Source organism: Drosophila subobscura, chromosome U (assembly GCF_008121235.1).
Source record: "Drosophila subobscura isolate 14011-0131.10 chromosome U, UCBerk_Dsub_1.0, whole genome shotgun sequence".
Taxonomy (NCBI): domain Eukaryota; kingdom Metazoa; phylum Arthropoda; class Insecta; order Diptera; family Drosophilidae; genus Drosophila; species Drosophila subobscura.
In genome coordinates, this window is record NC_048534.1 from 15,577,467 (window position 1) to 15,602,291 (window position 24,825).

General features: G+C 40.9%; 1 protein-coding gene across 5 annotated transcripts; it reads left to right on the top strand.

Moving 5' to 3' along the window:
* Positions 1–352: 352 nt before the first annotated feature.
* On the top strand, positions 353–24,434 carry LOC117902414. Of its 5 annotated transcripts, XM_034813759.1 has the most exons (11): positions 5,690–5,835; positions 6,373–7,517; positions 21,208–21,314; positions 21,373–21,487; positions 21,548–21,857; positions 21,924–22,138; positions 22,197–22,355; positions 22,423–22,787; positions 22,851–23,039; positions 23,118–23,752; positions 23,816–24,434. In XM_034813759.1, exons 2-11 carry the CDS (start codon positions 6,895–6,897, stop codon positions 23,969–23,971), a joined length of 2,874 nt encoding a protein of 957 aa, XP_034669650.1. In that variant the 5' UTR covers positions 5,690–5,835; positions 6,373–6,894; the 3' UTR covers positions 23,972–24,434. The 5 variants fall into 5 exon arrangements, with proteins under 5 accessions (XP_034669649.1, XP_034669652.1, XP_034669650.1 ...); XM_034813758.1 differs by lacking the exon at positions 5,690–5,835 and adding an exon at positions 353–629 and having other exon boundaries at positions 22,851–23,752; XM_034813757.1 differs by having other exon boundaries at positions 22,851–23,752.
* Positions 24,435–24,825: the final 391 nt, after the last annotated feature.

Consider the following 24,825-nt stretch of genomic DNA (forward strand, 5'->3'; position numbering starts at 1 on the left):
ATTATGTGGATAAACGAATACTTTTTCGTACCTCCTTCTTAAAAACCTTAAAATTGCAGTACAGGTACAACAAAAAGTAATTATATTAAGTTTAATTGCATAGAACTGTTTCATCCACCGGCTAAAATTATGTTTACAGTGCTGAGACTCCTAACAAGCTAGTAACATCAAATCGAACATCAAAATCGAGGAATCTGATTTCAGACCATGGTATATTTTACGGTATATTTTGAAAATGAAAAAGTATATTTCGGTGTATTTTCGAGGCCCTGACGGTATATTTAATTGATACTTCCGCGGTCACACTGAAAACAAAAACAACAACTTTACTCCACGGCGCTGCGTGCCAAAACAAAAACATTAAATATATAAAATGTAACAAATACAAGTGTTATTTGTTTACTCAAACATAAAACATAACGTACAGCCGTGGTCCGCGTGTGGAAGATTCGAATCGGTGCAATAGAGGAGCAGCTGGGGCCCCGACCAGAAAGTAATGGAGCGACCGTACAGGAATTGATTAAACAAACGCCTCCACACATCTCCCCTCAAACAGAGTGTCGTATCGCGTGGAAAGTGTCGACAGAGAGAGCATAAAAAATGCATAAAATGGTTAAATTATTCCTCAGGTAAATGGCCAATGGTAAATGCATTCTACAATCGCTACTGTCTGCCGCTCTCCATCTCTCTTTTGTTGTTCCTCTCTCTTTGCCTTACGCTACGTTTGTATTTTTATGAATGACGTAAGCGCGCAGGGCTTTTGTTGTTGGGCAACAGCGGAATCTAATTTGTGTGCGTATGTGTGTGTGTAGATTGTGGCCATAGTGAATTAATATAAGGTGAGGTATTCCTATAGATCGCATTGACAATATACGGTTTTTGGTGTGAGTGAGAGAGAAAGAGCGGCAAAGCTTCACCCCACATTCACATACAGATATAAAAGTGGCGTCGTCAGTTTTTGTTGTTGTTTTTCGGAAAACGTGCTCGAGAGTTTAAGAGAGCCCATCGACTGTGCTCTCTCTTTTGGATATTCTTTTTTTGGTCAATGACCTAAGCTTTTTAGTCCGTTAGTTGGATTTCTTTCATCTGCTTTTGCATTTCGTTTTTGCCAAAGCAGCAGAAACTTTTTTTGTTGGAAAGTTTACTTAAATACTCTTTCATGTGTGTGTGTGTGAGTTTGCTCGAAGCGAAGGTTAATTTGGATTTACCGCTAGTTTTGGGGCAGCCTTGGGGTTGGCTTCGTATTCAAAGTGTATTTCAACGCGTGCTGAGTGCCCACACTTCTCTCTACCCCTTCTATTCGCTCTTCAAACTAACGCGAAGCTGCGGCTGCCATTGAGAGCACATGTTATGGGGGGTTTCATGTGGAGAGATGAGAAAATACGAGTACAAACTTATTTTTTCTTTGCTATACGAGTAGAACGTCCTTGAACTCTTTGTGGTTTAAAATAAATAAAAGATTAAATAAAAGATCTTTCATCATAGGCAAAAAGTAGTTTATGTAGGGGTGCATAGACCCTCCGATTTTATTAGTACGATAATCCATTATTATCATAATCCATTATACCATCCTACCGTTGTTTGCATATTCGAACATCTGCCTTGAACGCTCAAATCTACTTTCGAACATCAATATCTGTCCACAGAATATACTGTAGTTCTGTACATTTCCTACAAGTATTTTTGTAAGCTTTCATGTATCACTCGATCATCCACTTTACTGTCGTTGTTCTTATTGTTGTGACACTCGGACAATTATTAACTTAATGCACTTAATTATGATGAAGGCGGAAACGAGAATGCAATGAAAGATGTAACACTTTGATAAACTTTTAGCAATAACAAAGGTGAGCAATAGCAAAAACAACCCACAAAATTAATAAACATCAACACGTCGCCAGGGCGTGGGGTGTGGACCGTGGGCAGCAGGGAAATAACAATGCGCGTGTTTATTAACAAATAAAATAAAAATTGTCGAAAAGCAGCGATTTCGAAGAAGCAGCAACTGCAGCAGCCGTTTGTCTCTTTGTTGACGATACCCTGCATGAGATAAGACATCTTCGACTTGTTGAGGCTGTTTACTAAACAAATGAGCACGCCCAACGAATAGGGTCAAAATTAATTGGTAATTTAAGGAAATTGGTTGTATTTGGCCCTGGTGAAAGTTCAAATAAAATGTAAATACATTAAATATAGATATTTCAGGTTAGGGTATTGCACGAGTGTCACATCAGTAATTTCTGTTGCTTCCTTCTGTTTTTCTTGCGGTTGTTCTCGTACCTGAGCGAAGACCTAGAAGAGTACAAAACAAAGAGACAGACAGAAGCAAGATAGCGAACATTAAGTTGAGTTAAGTGTGGTGTGGGTAAAAAGCTTTGCTTTTGTGTTCTGGGTTCATTTTGGCGGCAAGCGAGCGAGCGGCCAGTCCCGTTAATTGAGTATCGTAAACAGCGTAAGAGAAGGAGTACGCGTGCCGTGGAAAATACACAAAAACAATTGTGGCATAAATCAGCATCAGTATAAAATCAACAAAGTCATGTCCCAACATATACAGCACAGAAACAAAAACAATTTTTGGCCAGAGAAAAACGGAAATGGAAATGTTTTTGAAAATATACGAGAAGTAAAATGCCAAAGAAATCGGCAATCGGCTCTGCCTGACATACAATAAATGTGGCTGAGCAAATACAAAAAAAAACCATCATTACTACTGAAGGTCGTTTTTGTTTGCGGTGCGATAAACTTTTTTATTTTATTTTAAAGCCAATATCACACATGCATACATACAAAAACAAAGCATAGAATGTCGCTGTATGTGTGTGTGCATGTGTAGGCTTTGTTATCTACGCATTTGCTTATCTTTTTGTGTCGCTTTTGTATGGGTTTGTCTGTGTGTCTGATGGATACCTGATTGAATGCTTATCATCCAATAAAGAGAGCAATGCCGCTCGCTCTCCCTTGCTCGCTATCTCTCTCTCAAACAATTTGTCAATCAATCAATCAATCAATCACTTGCCACTCAACCAGCTGCGCCCTAGAAGCATATACGAGTACGAATATGTGGGTGGGGTGAATTCTAGATTCACTTTTGGCTCTGGAAAGTCATGGAGGCAGGTAGGAGGATGAGCAAGCAGCAAGACTGACTAATCGAAAACATCGTTTGTGGCAATTATTTCCATTTAGACAACATGATTCCGTGCTTTAGGTATTTGCTTGCAATCGCAAACGGCCTCTGTCGAGGGGTAATGTTAAGCTTCGGGTGTTATCCGCACTTATCCGAGTGTCTCTTTTTGTCATTTGTTTGTTTAATGCTATCGGTACTCTTATCGCTTGTTGTCCATTGAACTCTATTCCGACGTTGACCTATGCCTTGTGTTATCCAATATTTAAATTATCAAGAAACGTTACGACTTGCTTTTTCTTTTTATTATACAAATATATCTTTAAAATAATGAAAATCCCGTTTCCGCAACTGTCTTTTCTTACAAATTCTACCTTGAGAAATTCCAGGAACCCCTGGACATATTTGCATTACTTAAAAATGTTATTCCGCCTCTAAGACACAATATAAATATGTATTAATTTCTATCAAAACGAGCAACGTTATCCAGATAAAAATGTCATCAAGTTACTTTTGTTTTACACGGAATTACTGAAGCATTAAGTGCTTATTACAATCTTTTGTTGTTATCCCAATGAAATATGAGCTCAAACTTATTATTAACATTATACAAGCTTACAATTCTACGCTTTTTGTACTCCCTTGTATTGTGGAATCGTTGACCCAGGAATAATTTCAAGCTCTTCCCATTGTGATCTTGACATTGCGCACAGAGCACATTGTTTTGGGCGATTATCCGGAACCACAAATCATTTGAACCTCAATGTTTTCACCTTGTCCGCGAAATGAAGCTCGTGGCCAGCAATTAATTAGGCTTAGATGGATTTATAACCACAATATAACCCGAGATAACCCAGCAGCCCACATCGGCGCAATGGCATCATCATCATCGCGAAATGCTCATAAAAGGCGCGCCTATGACAGCATCTCCTCTCCCCTTCATAGTGTTGTGTAGTGCTCTAAACGTTTTAATATTTTTGGCAGCAGATCGAAACAAGCGACCCAAACGTCTTGGACATGTGCGCAAAAATCTTTTTGAACTTTCGCATTCGCGGTGGCAAGAGCGAAACAAGTGCCAAGAGCAAACCCTGACACACATTATAATTTGTAGCAACGCCCTCTTTTTATTATATTTTTCTAAACATATTTGTTTCCCCTCCAAAAATATATACTTGTATATTTTTTGTGTTCACCTACACGCGCGCATAATCTCTTTTTGTGTCGGCATCAATAAATTTTGCGACCGGCCAACAGATATAGTCAGATTTATTCATACTTATATACATACATACATATGTATTTTCTCATCTATTTGGAAGATTGTCTTCAGCACGCCCACAAACAGCTGTTGACAGTCGCACAACAACAACAAATAGAAGGAACAAAACGAAACGGAAATAACTTATTTACCTGTTATCCCTATTTTGGGTGCAACCTACGGGGGCGGTGGACCCATTGAGCCGCTTATCGTGTCACTTATCTGTGTCCCGAAGGGAGCCCCCTTATTACCCATTTCCCATTGTTACTCAGAGCCACAGCCATTATTGGTCAAACTTTAATCTAAGTTCACATTTTTGTGCTACCATGAGTAATGTGCAGGAATTAGTAATTAGTAGATCGGTGTGTAGCGCCACTAAGAGTCAAAAATTCAAAAAGGGAGACCCATTTTAAAGCTTAAGTCCCCAGGAGCAATGACTGAAATTTGACTGAAATAAATTTTTTGAGCATAAAAGAAATGCATTCAAGCTATCAAAAAAATCCTACGATTCCACTTCCAATATCCACTTTTTAATATAAATATTTAAATATTTATTAAATATAAATTTATATTGCTTAAACGTTAACAGCATTTTGCTGTGGATACAATAATCATGATGTGAAATGCAATTAGGAATCCCTAATATGTGTAATTTAATTATACCCCCACACACACACACACACACTCAATGGGTTTTTAAGCTCTTAACGATTCTGATCAAATTATTATTTGTATAACCTTTGTTAAGGTGTGTGTGCGGTGCCCCATTCGATTGGTGGTTGTGAGAATTAATTCGGTTGGGTTCCCTGTTCCCAAAAACAGCGTTCAACAATCGAGAGTAGCCCACGCGTGGGCTTGTGTCTTGCTGTCTAAATTGTTCTCCCCTCAGCTTCCAACGCTGGTCAAAATTTGTGTAATACCTTGGAATTTGTACATTTGAGTGGTATATTCATTCGAAAGTAAACTGTTTCCGTTTGCTTATGGGAAATTCGTTCAGCTAATAAAAGAATTCACAATAAAATATTTTAAAATAATAATATATGGGTGGATAAATCTGGGTAGTGCAGGGTATGTGTTAGTCGAGACATTCCTCACTTCTTTTTGATTGAATGTTTGTTTTGAACGGCAAAAACCATGCTGGCACAGAGAGCCCCACACGACATCAGACTCTCGCTCTCTGTGTGTTCTCGCCCGCTCTGTGGGGCTCGTCGCGCGCTCTCTCTCTCTCTCTCTCTCGCTCTTCCCCCACAGAGAAAGGCAGCGATCAATGTTCGAAGTACTTCTGTGGGCTTCGTGGAGCTGCGCGCCTCATTCGCTTGCGTTGGTTCGACGCGTTCACAACGTAAATTGCGTATCCGAAGCGTGTGCTGCGTGCTGTGTTGCATGAATGTGTATATGCCAGAAGGTGCATGAATGAACGAACGCCTATCGGTTGCCTGTGTGCGAGTGCCTCTATGTGAGTTCTCTTTCGATATTTACGAAAATTCGCTGACTTCCGTTTCGTTTCTATACGCTACGCTCCGGTCTGCTCCCTCCCGTGCTTTTGTGGTGTCTCTGTGTGTGGCATAAAATCATTTCTAAATTTATAAAACAAAACGAGTATACACACACACACACAAATCAGTCTGTCTCCTTAGAGAGCTTTCCCCCCGTTCGCCAACAAAACAAAAATCAAATCAAATTAATTATTTGTGCAAAATTAACAGAAAGTCGAGACATAGACAAAAAAAACGAAACACACACCCATACATACACCTGTAAAAGTGCTAAATAACATACAAAAAAATAGATGTGGAAATAAAATCCAACGATTTATATATCCATAATATCCAAAACGAACATCTACACACACACAAACCCATAAATATATAGTTTTTCTGGTGCATTTGAATTATAAAGATTTATTTGCTTTTGTTTTATTTTCTTGTTTTGCTTTGTTTGCTTTCTATATCAGTTTTTTGAACATTGTTTATTTTCCACATAAATTCTTCAGTTGAAAGTGAAAGTGCGACGCCGTCCCCCACGAGAAATGTTGCTGCCGGCGAGAGCGGACAAGTTATGCTAATTGACATGGGACTAAGAGGACAACCAATCGACGAAATCAATGCAGAAATCATAGCAAATGCCAGCGGATAAAACTATAATCTACTCTTTGACTAAAACTGATTTTAAATGAATAAAAACAAAACTGACGCCAACGGATAATCACGTATACCATAATCATCATTCACTTGAACTAAGAAAAAACGCTGCAGAAAAGCAAAGAGATGTCAGCAAAGAATCACGGATAAAACCACAGTCTACTATTTTACTTGAATCAATGCAAAAATAGGACACATCAATGCAGAAAAGCATAGAAAAAGCAAAAGGATAGCTATAAAGGATAAAGATAAAATCAAATTACAAATCCATGAACAAAATCAATACAAATTCCAGCGGATAACAACGGATAAAACAACAATCAAATCTCTTTCACTCGACAAGCACAAAATACAAAAAGAAAATCCAATCCAAGATGCGCTTGCAACATCGATATAACCCCAATCCAGCCACAACAACAAAAACGCAGACCATAGGAAATAACAACAACAACAACACGAGCGCTAACATCAACAACAACAACAGCATCATAAACAACAACAATAACAACAACACCGCCAACAATAAGAGAGCCAAGAAATTGAACAACAACAGCAACGGCATTATTAAATTGCGAACAGCAACAGCAACAAAAGCCGCCATGCCACCCGCTACACCACCCACCGTGCACCCACCACCACCAGTGGCACTTACAAGGCACCACCAAATGCTGATGCTGGATGAGGGCCACATTCAGTCGTCTCTGGTTCCTGAGAAACAATGTGAGGACGAGGACGAGGAGGAGGAGGAGGAAACCGAAACCGAGGAGACCACAACGACAACTTCGGTGGAGCTGCGATCTTCGGCCAGCTCCCACTATCGGGCCTACACCACAATTCGCAGCAACTCGACATCAGCGATATTGGCCGGAGCGGGTCTACCGCCATTTGGGGGCCACTGCTCGCAGACGACACCCGGCATGCTCTATGCTCGCCCCCGCACCCTCAATGTGCACAATGTGTGCCAGACGCCCGCGCAGATCACGCAAATGTTTTTTGGGTATGTTTTTTCTTTGTTTTCTTTTGATTTCCATTATTCTTTGGTTATGACTTTTACTAACCGACTAACGACATCCAAACAAACAAAGTTAGAGAAATCCAAAAAGGTAGAAGTGCTGTAAGCGCTCAAAAAAGAAAGGCGGTCAAAGTTGGATCGATTGAAGCAAATGTATTCCATCGATTATGAATCAACGTCATGCGCAGCATTCATTGAACATTTCCTAGTGGAAAACGGCGCATCAATCAGCATTCTGCTATGTTAACACCCAAAAACTTTTCCTGAATAAGAATTTATGCTTCAAGGAGAAGAAATAACCCAATTATTCTTTTAGGTTCATTGATATTTGCATAGGAAAAGCCTTCAAATGTGGAGAAAGATAAATAAAAGTTCAATTTATAGTTTTGTCCATTCATCATTCCCTGTCTGCAGAGCTGTTCAGATTTTACGCGATGGTCAAACTCTTTGAGATTAAGCAAGGTCGACGCCAAAAAGGAATTCCAGATGTATATGTTCCAGGGGTAAATTCGTGTAAATATTTATGGGAGGTTTTGATTAAATTGATGGGCCGCTATAAAATGTATTGTATTGGGCAGTGACCTTATCCATACGGTCTTGCTGCCATTAATCAACTCACCCTTCGAAATGAAGTTTATTTACTAGAAAATTTGTTGATTTATCCAGGAATTAAGTTGTTCTTTTAGTTGATAAACCTTTATTTATAATTTATTGGTCATTATCCCATAGGTTCTATTGAACTTCAGACATTTTTCGTGATTTATCTTCTCACGATCTGCCACGCCTTCATCCCACCATCAGGGCAGGGCCTCTGTCTCTGATCCGTTCCGTTTGGTTGCGTTGCTCTCTCTTGTGTCTTGAGCGATTTTGTCATCGTTATTTTAAAATTGATATATTTATATTTATTTTGCGCGCGCACTCAAAAACAGAAACACAGAAAGACACAGAAAAATATTCAATTAAATGAAATTACCATTCCCCCCGCCTTGGCGCTCTTTGGGCTCTGTGTGAAAATTCATTGAACTTGATCTTTGCATGAGGTTTTGTCGTTCGTTTTCTTCTTTCGACTATACACTCACCCATACCAATTCACCAATTCAGTCGTCCAGTGAGGCGCGTGTATTGCATTTATTTATTTTTATTCAAAAAATAATAACAAAGCATTAAAATGTCAAAGCGAGAGCTGTAAACACGAACTCAGGCATATAAGCATCTCGAGGAGTATCGAGTGTTGTTGTGGGTGTAGCGGGTGTATGCGATTGCGGGGTATCGTGTACACATGCTGTACGCGCAGATTGAACATTTGTCTCAATTTGCATATAATAAAGTCATAAATAACCCAACAAATTGTCACATTTATAACATTTATTGAGCACATTGCCTCCAGGCAGTGCCAATTGTTTTGCCAAAAGGCAGCTTACGAACTATTGATACCCTGTTTGAGTAAATAAAACTATTCTGAAACTGTACAAGTCGTTAAATGTTAAACATTGAACCACAGCCGTGTGGTTTTAGAACAATGCTCCTGTAATAACAGCTGCTTAATAGAATTTACTCAACGCTCAGTGACTTTTTTTGCACAAAACTGTTGGAACAAATCTCTAAACAGCTTATCCGGTTATCCAGTAGTCAACCAACTCACACCTAGAACGTATTTTTAGTACAGTGACTACTTTCGTTGGCTTAAAATCAGATAATTATCCAGTTATTCGTATACGAATTTTATTGAAAAAGCGACTACTGGATACCCTGAATTTGTGTACCTATTGTGGATGAGACTGTCACCAAAAAGTAGATAGACATCCAATACTCCCCAGACTGCAACGAGGCATCAAACCAAAAGTTCAATTCATTCAATATGTGGCTCTCCTCTGTATGGCTCGATGTTTAATTTTAGCCATGATCTATTGTCGGCTGTGACCTTCTTCCGTGACACAAACACACAATTTGTAATCCCATGGGGCACGTGTTGGCGATTTGCTAAGTATTGCCAATTGCCCTGGAAATGGAGAGGGAGAATATGCGATTACGATTGTGAGTCCCATTGTTCAGCGGCCCTCAATAAAAACAAAACAAAACCAAAAAAACGTCAACTAATTTCTGGTCATAAATCACGACGCTCTCTGGCGTTGGGTCATTAAAGAGTTTATATGGACCGCAAAAAAGTTAAATTAAAAGAGTTGAATGCGTTTGGCTTTGTTTTTATTTCGCCTTAATTTGATTGTGCCGCCGAATGGCAGGCAGCAGGCAGCATCGTCTCAGTCTTTATTCCATTGAGATGTTGATGCCATAATAAATCAAGCATTGGCCGGGGCTGAGAGTCGTCTGATGATAAGTCTGGGTTTATCAAAGGCACTTCAATTCATCTAAATGCCGCATTCTTTGTCAATTATTCTCCTAGTGGAAACGATTTGTCTTTATTACTCGCATTTCTTCCTTCTTTTTGTCTATTGTTTTGTTATTATGTGCTGTGAAGTGCATTTATCAATTTGTATAAAAAAATATACTCGTATTAATTTGCTGCTGTCTTCCTTTTGCTTCTGGCTTCGTAATATTATGCTTTATTTTTAACTTGGTTATGGCATAGTGCATGGCATTGCATGGCATGGCATCAAAATCTAAGCAGCAATCACGGATAATTAATTGAATAAAATGCCAATTGCCATTTACTTCCATTTGTCTCAGCGCGCACAATACTGAGAAATCACAAGCAATTTTCCTTAAGCTTTAGCTAAATCCCAAATGCAGTAAGCGGTTAATGATATTTCGTTGTATTTATAGATGTGTTTCAATGGGTTTTCCAATGTACATTTGTATCTGGTTAACAGAGAAAACTCATCATTGTAACAAAGGGACTTAACTGACTACATTGATGTGGTTTTAAAATACTTATGGTTATTTTTCTAAGACATTTAACAAGTGGAGATGTGTCGACAAAGTGCCAGAGCATTCTCATAGATTATAAATTATAATTATATGCGAGAATCGAGATAAACAAGTGGTAGACACCTCCTATCCTTTTGAGCACACATAAGACACAAACAACCAACAAAATGTTACCATCTACACCTAAAATTCTCATTTTTTAATTACCCAGTTTATTCGCGAGTTAAAGAAACACCTATCCGAATAGATAAAACAGTCTGACAAGCTTCTTTTTATTTGCTGTCATCCATCAGTTTACCATTACAAGTTTCAATCAATGTCAGGTGGCGCATCTCGTCTCAGAAAAACTTGTAGAAATCAATTAGGAAAATTAACCGCACACCCAATTCTCACACTGTGTGGCGCAGTGCATCGACAATGAGAATCGAGAATCGCGAATGAGTATTCGCTTTTCGTTGCGGAACTACGCCAATGAATAATAATGAATAAATGTGCTGGAAAATTGCATTAATGGGCTAAGCAAATGTGCGCATTAATTATTCATTCGACATAATTGAGAAACGTGCTGTAAACAATTACTAAGTAAATGATTGCAAAGCTCCACTCTTTGCCGCAGTAAACAGCCATCGGGATTGGATACAGTGCCAAACATAAATGTCGAACAATAGAGTCGGAGTACTCCTCCACTGAGCTAATCGGCTAAAAATAAACAATGTATTGAGAGCCAGAATCAAGAGTTTCTGCAGCGGCAACTGCACTGCAATCAGCGACTAAGAATAGACATATACAATGTGGTCGGAGGGAGGACGGACACTACCCTTTTTCCGCTTCAGACAATGGGCTATCTAAAGGCCAAACGGCAAAGCCAAGAGTGCTTGACAAATACTGACATATTACGAGTAGTTGTTTGATAGCCCCCCGATAATGTCTGACGATAAGTGGAGTTATAGTTGCGATTAGATGATCAATCGAATGTAGTCATCGCCCAAATGGCTTTGCCATCGATTAATAACCGTAAGCCATCATCCATTGATGTCACCTCTAAAAGAGTTTAGACGTGATCTAACCCAATGGCAAATTTATTTGGATCGATTTGATGTAATCTTTGGCAAATAAAAATCATGTTGTGGCGAGCTTCCCACGCTTTCGCTTTATCCGAATTGCAAATGAGATCACTGGAGCCAGAAATGAGTCTACCATTAGATGGATATTTAACCGAAGCTTTCAAAAGACTTCTCAAGTCGTCACTCGCTTACAACTTTTGATGCACGATCTATGCATGTGCGAATTTTGATGATGGCCAAGTGCAGCACTTGGCGTTGTTTTTCATGGCCATGCCGTGCCCCCGGGGCCATAAAATATTCGATATACAAACTAAGAAAATAAAAAGAGCGCTTAAACAATGTATTTGTGCTCTGTATATTTGATTTGCACTGGTCGCTTTGTTTACGCGAGGCATGTTCTAAAAATAATAATATTCCAACCAAAAAGCTAAAAGAAAGTGTGAATTTTTGAGGGCCATAACGGAGGCTACTTCATAATTTACAAACCAAACAAAGATCGTCAGCCGGCAGCCAGAAGCAGCAGCAGAAGCAACAACAGCAAATAACAAATTTCGTGTGGCGAAAGAGCTTAGCAATTTGTATTGCAAAATATAAGAAAAGAAAAGCCATTAAATCATGTGAGACCACCAAAATACATACATAAGCCGTTTGTATATGAGAGCAACCACGAAAACAATCTATAAGAATGGAATTTTATGAAATGCTTAAATATTGCGGGGGCGCGCAATCTTTGCATGTCTGTCATTTTGTCAGTTGAGTCTCAAGACTGATTGTCTGTCGGTTATGGAATGGATATGCACTCAAAGACTGAGACTATGAGAGGAAAATGCGCTTTCAATTGATCTCCTAAGCTGATTTGCATGGAGGGAATGAAGTAAACAAGAGCTAAGTTCACAGTTGTGGGAGAAGCTTCCAAATAGAGCTACGACTGCCTGTCATCCAACTCTTATCCGTTTATTTGCCATATGCTAATGTCTACTCTTGTATCTTGTAAATCATGAATCGATCTACAACATAATTTGACTTGCTAAACGACGTTTAAAACTTCCAGCCTAAGATCTAAATAAATTTCGAGTAATTTTCAATCTCCGATTTGTATCTATTTTTCGGTTCAGTTGAGACGCCGCTCCTTTAGAGTGATCTCATCGATGATCTAGGATTTATCCTCTCTCGAAGCTCCACCTCCAGTATTCGATTGTGTGTGACCTCAGATGCCAATTGGGTTACACATCCGCACGCCACACGGTTTGGAGTGACTGGTTCTGAGTCACACTCCTCAGAGAATTTCACCGATTTGCATTCCCCATTAGTGTGGCAGGCAGAGTCGCTGCCGCCAGATGTGTATTGTACAACCCCCCCATCAATGCCTCACTAACCTTGCGCAAAAAAAAACACCACAAAGCACACATCGGTGTGTGGTGGGTGGTCGCTTTATCGGTAGCCTTTAGATCTTGGCTTTTTGGGGTTCTTTGTGTTTAGACGACAGAATATGTAACCTATTTATTTTCGAAACGTTGACCTCATACGCCTCATACACACCACAGCCCAAGTGGGAGAGAGGCCTACAAATAAGTGGCGTGCCATGCCGTGCATGGGAGTAAAATGATATCGCGCGTCCAAATGTGTCGATGACAACTTCATTAGAGGCAGCAGCAGCAACAGCAGTAACAGCAACAGCAGCATGTGGCAGCACCAGAGTGACTGATTGACTGGCTGACTGTGTGACTGACTGATTGAATGACAGCGGGGACAGTCCGTGTAGGCCTTTTGTTCTGAACCGCCAAGCAAGAGCAACGTCGATGGTCGGCAGTTCCCTCCCTATCTACTTTCAATCAGAAAACGATAATTCATGACATCATTCATGGAGTCAACCGGCCGTAACAATATCCGTCCGCTCTCCGCCTCAGTGGCTGGCTTAATTAGTAATTTAACACAATATTAAATAAATGAATGCCGCCCCAACCCCCCCGCGTTGTAATACCACTCTATAATTTCTTTGTTTACCACCATCCATGACATCAAATGTTCGTGAGGCGAATATCCCCACTTGAAACCGATTTTTCTCAGTCAGAATTTTTTCATTGAGAACATTTTTTGCGCTGCCTCCAGACTAGAAGCAGCAGCAGGCAGATACTCGTATTTTATGAGGAAATCAGAAGAGAGGCATGGAAAACCACTTGCGGGTGGAAGCAATGCACTGGCAGCCCTCTAGGCAGAAGGTAATCGATTCGAATTTAGTTGCCCGCGTGCGCCTCTGATGAGCGGTTCGGTTGTGTGTCTGCCGCCGCCTCGAGATCTCGGGGATTGGAGTCGCGCCCCCTTAGCCACACTCTCACTCTATTCTTTTTGTGAGGATATAGAAACCAGAGGGATATTTATTCGACAAAAACCAGCAAAGGATATTCTTTGTTTTGTTGAACTTAAAAAATTTAAGTCTCTCTTTTGAGAATTTCTAAGGTAATATTATTTCAAATAAAAATTTAAAATTTTTAAACACCAAAGAAATTTTAAAGCCTCTCAATTGTAACAGAACCCTTCTCATTTTTCGAATACACTTTCTAGATCCATATAATCAAACACCTTTCTATTTTAGGCAGTTATACGACTGTTATCCGATGGATATTATTGTTAGAAATGCAGTCATACGATTGTTATCCATTGGCCATCAAAATTCTTGGACAGTCTATGGAGGTCTTTCATAAATAGCAAGACGATAAAAAATATGTATGTTGCATTGCCCATGTTTTTGTAGAACAATTTATGACACCTGTGGTCAGTGCACAATTCTATTACGACTCTCTCGTAAAATATGAAAATGTTTTATTGGCGAAAAGAAAGTCTCAGTTTCGATTCTTTTTGTGGAACATGATCAAATCGCGCACGTTCAGCAATCTCAAATAAATTTCCGTATACATAGAATCGATTGCACACATAGAAAAAAGGGAATAGTACACAACCGAAACCTAGGTCGGATTCAGACCACAAAAAAGTTTCGATTAGATTAGATGCCACTCTCCGATAGGACAAATCACATTGTACACTCCATTTGGGCGACCAAAAATATGTGTACATATGATTGGAAATCAGACATTAAATTGCTTGGGCGAAGAGCCAGTCCAATCCGATCCACAGCTGGGCGGCAATCGCATGGCATGGAATGGAATGGATGGATGGAAATACTGGAGTCTGAAATGTTTGCAAAGGTAAACAAATTACTCGGTAAAAAGAGTGATATCATTGGCGCTCTACAATTTTGGTATACAATGAAATAAATAAATAATAAATAAATACAGAAATGGGGAGAAGGCAAATGCTCGTAAATATATAGAAATACGAAATGCGAAGCTTAAAAATAAACGTTGATGTCACAACCAAAACAGACGAATAGACGAAGCGGAGACAGACCCATAAAAAGGTTATAGGACAACGACACTGTAATCAAGATACAAAAACCACAGAGCCCCACTGAGAGCTCCAGACAAACCGATGACGCTACCATTTTACGAGTGCGACTACGAGTGTATCTCTGCAGACAAAACTAGTACTTTTATTCGTATCTTTGGTGCTGTCCGTGGCCTAACTGCTTTGTGAAAGCTTCTGCCGCATTGTTCTCTAATGGTGGTCGGCCCTGTTTGCCCAGTGCCTGTCTCAGTCTACTCTCTGTTGCTGTCTCTCTATAAATAGTCGCTTGTCGAAAGGGGCCAAGATGAACAGCGGTCTTCATGGGTAGAAGCAACGATTTAAAAATAAACAAACACAACACCAACACAGCCGATTAATCAGATACGGAGGCTTCGCTTGAGGTAGGGTTTCGCCTAACGAGTGTGGCAGAAAGAAGCCGAAGAAGCACCTGGAGAAGGTGGCAGCTAATTATCATGGCTAACAAAAGAACAAATACAAGTGAAAGATTTCTCGTTATGGCAGGCATCAAAAATATAATCTTAAAGTGACTTTTGGTTAGGTATTCGTAAATATTTGTATATATAAAACGATAGACAGGAGGAGGAGTAAAGGAAAACCATTAATTAAAGAATCAGTTTAGAATCCAATTGTGGATTACAAATTATTGAAAACAATTTCTCCTTCTTTTCAATTTCCGCCTAGATAAAAATATGCTTTATCTTTTATGTATTTTATAACTTAACTTGTTCCTCCATAACATGCCCTATTGCTTGGGCAAACACAATTAATTGTTCAAATAGTCAAACATACCCCCAAAGCGAACCCACCTCCAATGATAAAATTCCATTGAGAACCTCATGTACTGGGTCGCTCATTACTTTTGCACCGAATTCCCTATTAAATGTGGATTTAAAATTTGATTTATTGAAACGGACATGTGGGAATGTCCGTCCACAGTAGTAGTGTTGTGTGGGGGATTAAGATACCAAGAAAATGCTCGTAAAAAGTGCAAACTTTATACATATAGAGTTGTACGAGAGTTCAAAGAGCTGCGATATGACGTCAGTGCAGAGCCATTGATAAATAATTGTCAAGAGTTGCTAACGATAACGGGGCGGCAGTGGAGTGCAGTAAGTAGAAGGTGTAGGAGACGTAAAGTGGAGTGGCAACACTTGTTAAATAAATACAAATACAAAATACGAAATGCGTACGTTTAAACAAACAGAATAGAAAATGCTTTTGGCCCGCCACAGAAACAGCTGTTCGCCAAGAGAAAGAGAGCAAGAGAGAGAGAGAGAGACGGTGGAAGCCAAACAACCAAAAGCTCTCTTTAGTTTTTAGCTGTTCTTTCGCTCCCTCTCTTTGCCTCTTCGCCAGTGTGTTTTCTGTCTTTGCTCTTTGTTTGCTTTTACTCACTGAGGCGGCGGCAGAGCAGCGTCATTTTTATTATTAGTTATGACCTCATCATCGATTATTGCTGAGAGAGTTTCGTGCCTCTCTGTCTCTCTCTCTCTGTGTGTGTGATTGAAACGAGTCGTCAACGGAACGGTGTATATCGCCGCTGCAGCTGCCCCCCGCCAGCTCTTCTCTTCCTCTGCTGCTGCTGCCCCTCCCCTTGCGGCTACCTGTTACCTGCCAAAGAGTTACCTTATATCGTATCGTAGGCCCGGCCCCAGGCGCCACAAGTCTTGTGCAAATATCTAACACACCTTTGCATTTCGAGTGAGATTTACTCTGCCTCCATCTATCAGTCATACATACATACTTATGTACATAGATCGATGCTGATTAGCCCCGATAGAGAGTCAGACAGACAGACAGACCTTTCGCGTGTGACATGTGTTCTAGTATTAAATTGTAGACAAATATTTTGCCCCTGAGTAGTGTTACGTTACCCAAGTGTTAAATGCAAATGTACGCGCCATAACCATAATTATTAATGACTGTTTGCTTTGTCAGCGATTGGGGTTTTAGCGGGGGAGAGGGGTCGCCACGCGTATAAGAGATCTTCCTATATTATATATTAGAAATTGATCAATAATTTTCGATAGTTCTATCGTTGGGCCTGCTCTTCACTAGAAACCGTAATCGCCTCCACGCTCGTTTTACAAACTGCCAAAAGCAAATGCAAATTGTATGCTTAGGCGCATGTGTTAATGTTAATGTTGATTATTTGTTTTGTTTGTGGCTAAAACTAGCGACATTCCCACTCGCTTACTCTCTCTCTCTCTCTCTCGCTCTCTTTCTCTCTCAGGCACAGAGTTCAATGTACACTTTGTCATTTTGTTCAATTGTATTCGGAAATTGTTTATTACTCATTAATAAGGCACTCAGGGAGCGTGGGTCAATGAAATCATTTACACAAATGCATATTCCCTACCCCTGCACATCTTCCCTCCTCCTTGCTTCTTCTTCTTATTATTTTTTAATGGATTTTCGTAAGATTTTCTGTACTAGTCGAAAGCAGCGTCATTCAGCTTGGCCCCAGGCCAAAATAATGATTGCATGCTCGGCATGCGGTGCCTGATGAGACGTTCATTCATCACTTGCGGAAATGCTGATCTGCTTAATTCTCTGATCTATGGGTGTGTCGTTTGTGGTTTATCCATTGACTGAGGAAATGCTGATAAGGTGACTGGATAAAGTCGGATATGGGAAAACACCATACAAAGGTGATCGTTATATATCTCAAAGGGACGACAAGTGAGGTTTATATTTAATTTTTATATATTCGGTTAGTTAACCCCGATTTAAACTTATCCGTGGTTTAGTTTCAGCCCGGATAAAGAAGGAAAATTCATTTTGGAAATTATTTATGCAGATATGCCCAAGAAACACTTATACGTAGCTGGCCTTAAGTTCGCGTTATAATAAAAAACTTCCAGTTGAAGCTTTGTTTTCAAAGAAATTGTTGTTAGACTGTTCGGATAACATTTACATTAATTAGTACACTATTTGTTTGAATTAGAATAGCAGGGTAATCCCATTTATGAGGAAAACGCGCATGCAGTACAATATTTATGAATAGATTTTCACAGCTATCACATATCCGTTTTATCTGTAATAAATAATACTATTAAGTGTATTATAGGAGTCGCATTGCTGACAGATAACAATATGGAAAGACATTGAACGCAAACCGACCGAGGGGCGCTGCTGCATTCCTGCCAATGACAAGATCAATGAATATTAAACTGATAATTGTAGTATTAATCATGGAGTAGGAGTTTCCATTTCTCGCTTCTTATCAAGCTCTTTAGTCTATAAATGGCTTAAATTAAGTAAATGTACACTTGAATTGTTGCATTATAGGCACTTATTATCTGGGAGATAGCCAAGCCATAGATTGCGTTGCCCTGATTCATGTAGAAACGTTTAAGGCCTTATCAGCAGTAGGGCCAGAAGCAGCAGCAGATTTCAGATTACGACTCCGAGACATGGACAAGGAGAACCTTGGCTTGTTAACTTGGCCTTATCTGCAAAACCGAGGGAGCATTTAATAGGTCACGGCGTATTTCCGGTAGTCCGGACCACAACACTTTACAGATATTTTTTTATCTTACTCATGCCACTCTCTCTCGCTCTCATGTGGCTCCACGGGGTATACATATCCGATACGCTCCCTTGGTTAACGCATTATTTCGCTCTATTGCCCCAAAACAGCATAAAAAGGAAAACAAGAACGCAAAACTTGTTTACCACTAAAATGTCGTCGCAGTTTTAGTAGCACACATCATGTCATCGGCTTCTTAGAATCCCATTTCATCATGAATTCTGATTATGAATCAGACACGAAATCCATTTGGGCTCAAACCTCTGGAGCGGAGAGCCATCCAGCAATGTTTTCTCTGCTGTTTAATGAATCGAAAGAAATGTTTTCTCTAGGTGGTTTTACTCGAAGTGATTTTTATGGAGAGCTTTTCTTTAGTTGAAGTAGCTTTAAGTACATTTCTGTAGGGAAAGAATCCTTTACAGATAAAGCCGGAACCGGCCGAGCTTTCCGTTTAATTTATATGATTTTTGTTGCGAAACTGGTCTCATTATTGTTTACGAAGCAAAAATCTGTTAATTGCATTCGTTGATGCTGCGTGGCTGCGATGTGATAATTCTGCTGCACTTCCTTGTGTCCGAATCGATCTGTTCCCACACACTTTTGCTTTTCGTTTTCGTTCCCTCTCCGGAAATGTTTCCACAGCCAAATTTGTTCATCGTCTGGCGGCCAATGCTCTTCCTCTTTTATGGATGCTTTTGTTTCGTGTGTTCTTGTAAACAAAGCATAAATTCAGCTTCGCATCGGTCTGTTTGCCATAAAAATACCAGCAGCAACAGCAACAAAATGAGGGGAGAGAAAATGTTACGATTATGGCGCAACTTCACCCACACATAAGGAATCGAGAGCCAAGAATCATTCCAAAAATAGAAGACCAAACAAAAAGCATAGAGGCAGAGGCAGAGGCCGGTCCAAATTTAGAGAATGATGTGAAGCTGTGGGCGTGCCACAGAAACAGTTGGTGTCTCCTCCACCAGCTGCTGCAGATCGATGCAGTCATGTAATTGGCATCTAGACACGTTTGACCGCCGCCTGCACTTGCTCTTGGCTCTTGGCTCTTGAGTCTCTCGCTCTGTCTGACATAATCGCTTGGCATTTTGGCTTCCCATTTGCCTTTGACTCTCTCTCTTTCTATGTCTCTCTTTGGCTCAACATGTTGCAAGAGTTTCTTTTAACGTTTTGTTGCATAGTTTATGTTTTTTTCCGTTTGGGTTTTCAGGTGCTTCAGGTGTGTGGGCTGCAGACAAGTTTTTTATATTTTTTGTTTGGCAGCCATACAACCAAAAATGTTGTTCCTCGTTTGAGATGTGTCTGCCAAGCTGTAGATTTCACTCTTTGGTTTTTTCTATGTTTTAATAGGGAGGGAAAACGGCTAAACTTTGTTCTACAGGTATTTAAATAAAATAATTCATTTTGGATTGATTTTTTCATGTGATTCAGTGGCTTAAAACCACATGTCTAAGGCGACTTTTATGGCTAGTGTTTCGTTTTAGCTGCGGAAACGCGTGTCGCAGTGAGTAAGGGATTTTCCTTATATGGAAAACGATCAACAGAAACAGAAATCAGACGAAAGCTATCATATATTTTTGGTAATTCGATTGATTTTGCTAATTGATTCAATGAGAATCTTTACACTTTACAAACTGGCGTTAATTATCTTTTTTCCATAAATTGTTTGTGTGTATTTTTCCATTGAAACAACAATAAATATTTCAAATTTGATTTGTTTTCTGACTTTGATTTGTCACTGGACTTGAAACTGACGTCATTTTCCATTCCCAATCGCTGCTCAAAGCGGCTCTTCCTCTTGGCATTGCCCGATGGCCGCGGCCGCTCTCTAGCATTGATAAGGCCCACCGCCCGGTATGCAAAAACGTTTCTCAGCAGGAAATATAAATAATTGTATTTCAGTCGCGATTCTCCACTCAATTGGAATGAAACATTGTTGACGGATAATTCTAGATTGTTTGTCGGAATAAACAAAATCATTTACAAACGATTTACGCAATCAATTACAACATTTTGTCCAAACCACAACGCAAAAACGATACAGATATGAGCGAAAAAATTGTGATATAAATATTTAAAAACAAAAACACAGAAACAGAAACAAAAACAAAGTGAAACGGTTTCAAAATGAAATGGAAATCAAGTAACTGCGTCGCAGAGAAATAGATGGCTATATACGATAAATAATAAACCCATTTATTCAGCCGCGTCTCCGCTTCCCAAAGAACTTTGTGGCATACGCTACGTATACGCGATATTTAAATTTCCATTTTGTTCAAATGATGCAATTGTCAGTGCCCCCGCTGTTGTTGATGTTGATGCTGTTGCTGCTGCTTCTGGTGATGACGATGTCTTGCCAACACACGGAAGAAGAGGCAGACGAAGCTGCCACAAAAATCTCGTAATATATTTGTTCCCCTATTTATGGCTCGCGTACTCGATTGGGTGGCACATGTTTCGATGTGTCGCCACTGGGAACGTGACTGGCATTATACATTGCCACTTATAGTACGATTCGGACTATAGGCTGTCCTTGAGGGAGTTCATTCATTGTTTGCTTATAAGGAGCACCAACAGCAAAACAGTTTCCCGAATTGATTTATTTGGGCATTTTTCCAGTATTCAGCTGAAAAGCTTATCCAAAAGCGATCAATAAATTGCTGCCATAAACGATTTCCTACCCCAAGCCAATTGCTTTGTTTTTAAGCCTGTACATTAATGAGTTTTGCATTTAATAATTTATATTCTTTATTTATCTTTACAGAGAAGTTCTGAATGCATGGCGTGCCAAGGCCCGCTGCAATGTGGTGCCCGATGAGCGTACACAGGAGCTCTTTCACGAGCTAAGCTTCCATCCCAGCCAAAAGCAGAGTAAGATCAGTGTCTAACCATTACGAAATGCAACTAAATAATTGGTTTTATTTTATAGTTAGTGAAATGCTGCAAACGGCCAAGAAAGTGGCCCGCAAGGGTGGCAGTGGACAGCCAAATGGCCTGACATTTGGACAATTTTGTGTACTGGCCGCAGATCTGAAGCGTTTTCGGTGAGTTTGATGAACCTTTGGGCTTTTCATTTAACTAATTTGCGTGGTTTTCGTTTGTAGTGCTTCAACGATTTCGAATCAGTCATCCAACTACTGCGAATATCAGCAACTGCCCGCGGGCAAAGGCTCTCTGCTGCAGCAACAGGAGGATAATGCCTACAGCCATAGCAACGGCAAGAAGCTGGACAACCATGGCACCGAGCTGCGTAGCACAAAATCCTTTAGCAGTGTCGATGATACCAAAAAGAAAAAGAACGCCAGCAATGAGCCCGTGGAGGTGTTCCTCGGGGGCTCCTGCAATCCCACAACGTGGCGCGCAGACGTTGCCATACCAGCGCTGAAGGAGCTGGGCATTTCATTCTATAATCCTGTAAGACAGCCGACTCTAGGCCTAAGGAAATAGATTATTTATCCTTGATTTTGTTTGTACTTACAGCAAGTATCCGATTGGACACCCGATCTCATCGAGCTGGAGCATCGTGCTAAGGAAAAGGCCCGTGTATTATTCTTTGTTATGGATTCGGAAACACGCGCATCTGCTGGTGCCATCGAGGCGGCACACATAGCGGGTCAAAACTGCAAGCAGCTGGTGTTGGTTTTGCATCCGTATAAACCAAATCAGAAGATACTAAATGAGCCTATTTCACAGCAGTAAGTATGAAGCAAAAGCAAGTGCATTCCTTCAACTAAAACTCTGCTCATTCCACAGAGAATACCTCGATCTGACACGCAATCAGATGATACTTAAGGAGCTGGTCTCCCGGCGCGGTCTGCCAGTACTGGAGAACATACCCTCGGGCTTGCAGCGCACCAAGGAAATACTGTCGGGCATCAGGGATCCACCGTCCAAGATATCTTCCATTTTAGAGTGAGTTTTCACTGGGTTTTTAAAAGCAAAAGTTTCTTTTATTAAGATTTTTGTAACCACTTTGCAGTACCGTGCGCGGCGCCTTTGATCGTGTGAATCCGCAAAGCGATCTACTCACTGTGGAACAGTGTAAACGTGCTCTCTTATTCTTAGGCTATGCTCAGAGTTTAGTTAATTTAGATAATCTAACAAAGATCATAATTAATCAGCGAGAATCGTTGAAATTCCTGCAAACGCACAGCTCAAAGGTCGAGGCAAATGAAGATGCGGAAGTGCAGCCAATTATCGCCAATCAGGAGCTCATCGATTTTGATCTATTCTGTGTGATCTCGGCCTATCTGTCCGTCCTGCAGCAGGAGATACACGAGAGCGGCTGCATCTCGCCCATTAAGGGCACCAATGTGCCACCGCCTCAGGTTTATTTTACCAATGGTAGGTATCCGCTTCCCGCTAATTCCTCTGACATTCGATTAATTCATAATTCATTCATTGCAGCACCCGATGTGGACATTTACTATTCGGCCAGCAAGAACATTTCGCGCACCTCGAGCAACGCCAGTGTACCGTCCAACAGCAGCAGCGGCATTGGCCACGATCTGGAGCGTCAGAGCCTGTTCGAGCAGCTGAGTCGCAGCCGGGACAGTGGCACATCCTCGCCGCAGCCAGCCGCCGCGAGCAGTTTAGGTAAAAGCCCCAAGCCACAGATCTTGCTGAACGTCGAGTCCATTGAAACAACCGAAATAATCACCACCAAAACGATAGAAACCAAGCCAGGAGGCGGCCCGCTACCAGCGTCTGTGGTGTTGGCCAACGAGGAGGAGGAGAGCGACTCCAACGATTCGGTCTTCTCGAGCAGCAGCTCCATTGCCAGTGCCGGTGATGCCCTCTGCTGTGGCGGACTCGATCTGCGCGATGTCTATCTGGGCGGCAGCTGTGTGATGCGCACCAAGTGGCGTCAGGAACTGGCGGTACCCTACCTGCAGTCGAAGAATATCAGCTTCCACAGCCCGGCACTGCACGAGAGCATACAGGTGCTGCCGCAACAGCAGCCTGGACAGCAGCAGCCGCAGCCTGGACAGCACGAGCAACAGCAGCAGCAGCGCTCGTTTGTTCGCACGCGGCGAAAGTGCCGCGGCAATCAGCTGCAGCTGGAGGAGCAGGAGGAGCTGACGGTAGCCGAGGAGTCGCTCAGCTGGTCACTGCCGCCGGTGGCTGTGCGCCAGAGCCTGTACAATCCCGCTCTGCTCGACTCCAGCCGTGTGCTGCTCTTTGTGATCACCAATGAGACGCGTTCCCTCGCACCCATGACACTGGCCGCCCACTGCATTGGACTCATGTACAATGTGGTGTTGGCGGTACAAATGCTGCCCGAGGATTGTGTGCTCGGTGGCGAAAAGGTGAGTTTTTGAATGGGTTTATAACTAAATTTAGATTGCTAATCATTTGGGTTTTGCTTTCAGCTAACTGTGGCCGCCATCAAGGACTACAATCGCGGACGTTCGTACCTCATCGATTTGGCCAAGCGGCAGGGTGTGCCCGTGTTCAATGATATCCGGGCGGCCCTCGACTGCACTGTGGCCAAGGTGCAGGCGTACAACAATCGCGATCGTTGCTAAATTTCGTACCTGTATTCAAGTTCCAGCACGTGACAATTTTTAAGCTTACTTCTAAATCTATAACTAAATCTAAATCTATAACTAAATCCGCCTAAAATCCTAGTGCAATTTTATATATTGTTTTGTAAGCCCCTTGCCCCCCTGTCCAACCACTAATCTGAATGGTTTATAATCGTATTTCCCCCCACTCTTCTCTTTATAGTTAATGCTATGCGTAATACGTAATAATAATAATTTAATATAATTTTTACAAGTGTAAAAACCACTAAAATGTCGTCGCCCAGAGAGCGCATTTCATAACCCTATGGAGGCGGCTTTTTCGGTCTCTATCGGCCTCACCCCCACACCCCTCCATATATGATAATTTATTTAACGAGTAATCCATGTAGTACATGTACTAAACTTTAACTGTAAATATTCACACACACAAACATGTACAATTCTAGTGCATAAACAATGCAAGAAACAAACCCACTAAACTAAACTATAAATATTTTATATATTCTTAGCGAGCATTCAAATATAAATAATGTAATAATTACCATATAAAATCCCCCAATGCCCCCTATATTATACACGCATACGGATAGTGACCCCTCCCACTGTACCAGTTGGCTCTGGACAAAAAATATCTCAATAAACAAATTTTTCTAACATATATTTGACGCAGGAGTCTCTAATCTGATCAAGAATAGTATGAATACAGTCCAAAATAAATTTAAATATCACGCGCACCAAAAGCTTCCTAAAAAGCTTCGCACGCCTGGCAACGCTGTTGGACAGAGCGCAGCCACATCGACGGGTTTTGTCATACTCTGGCAGCACTGTGCGCGATCACTCTCAGCGAAACGGCA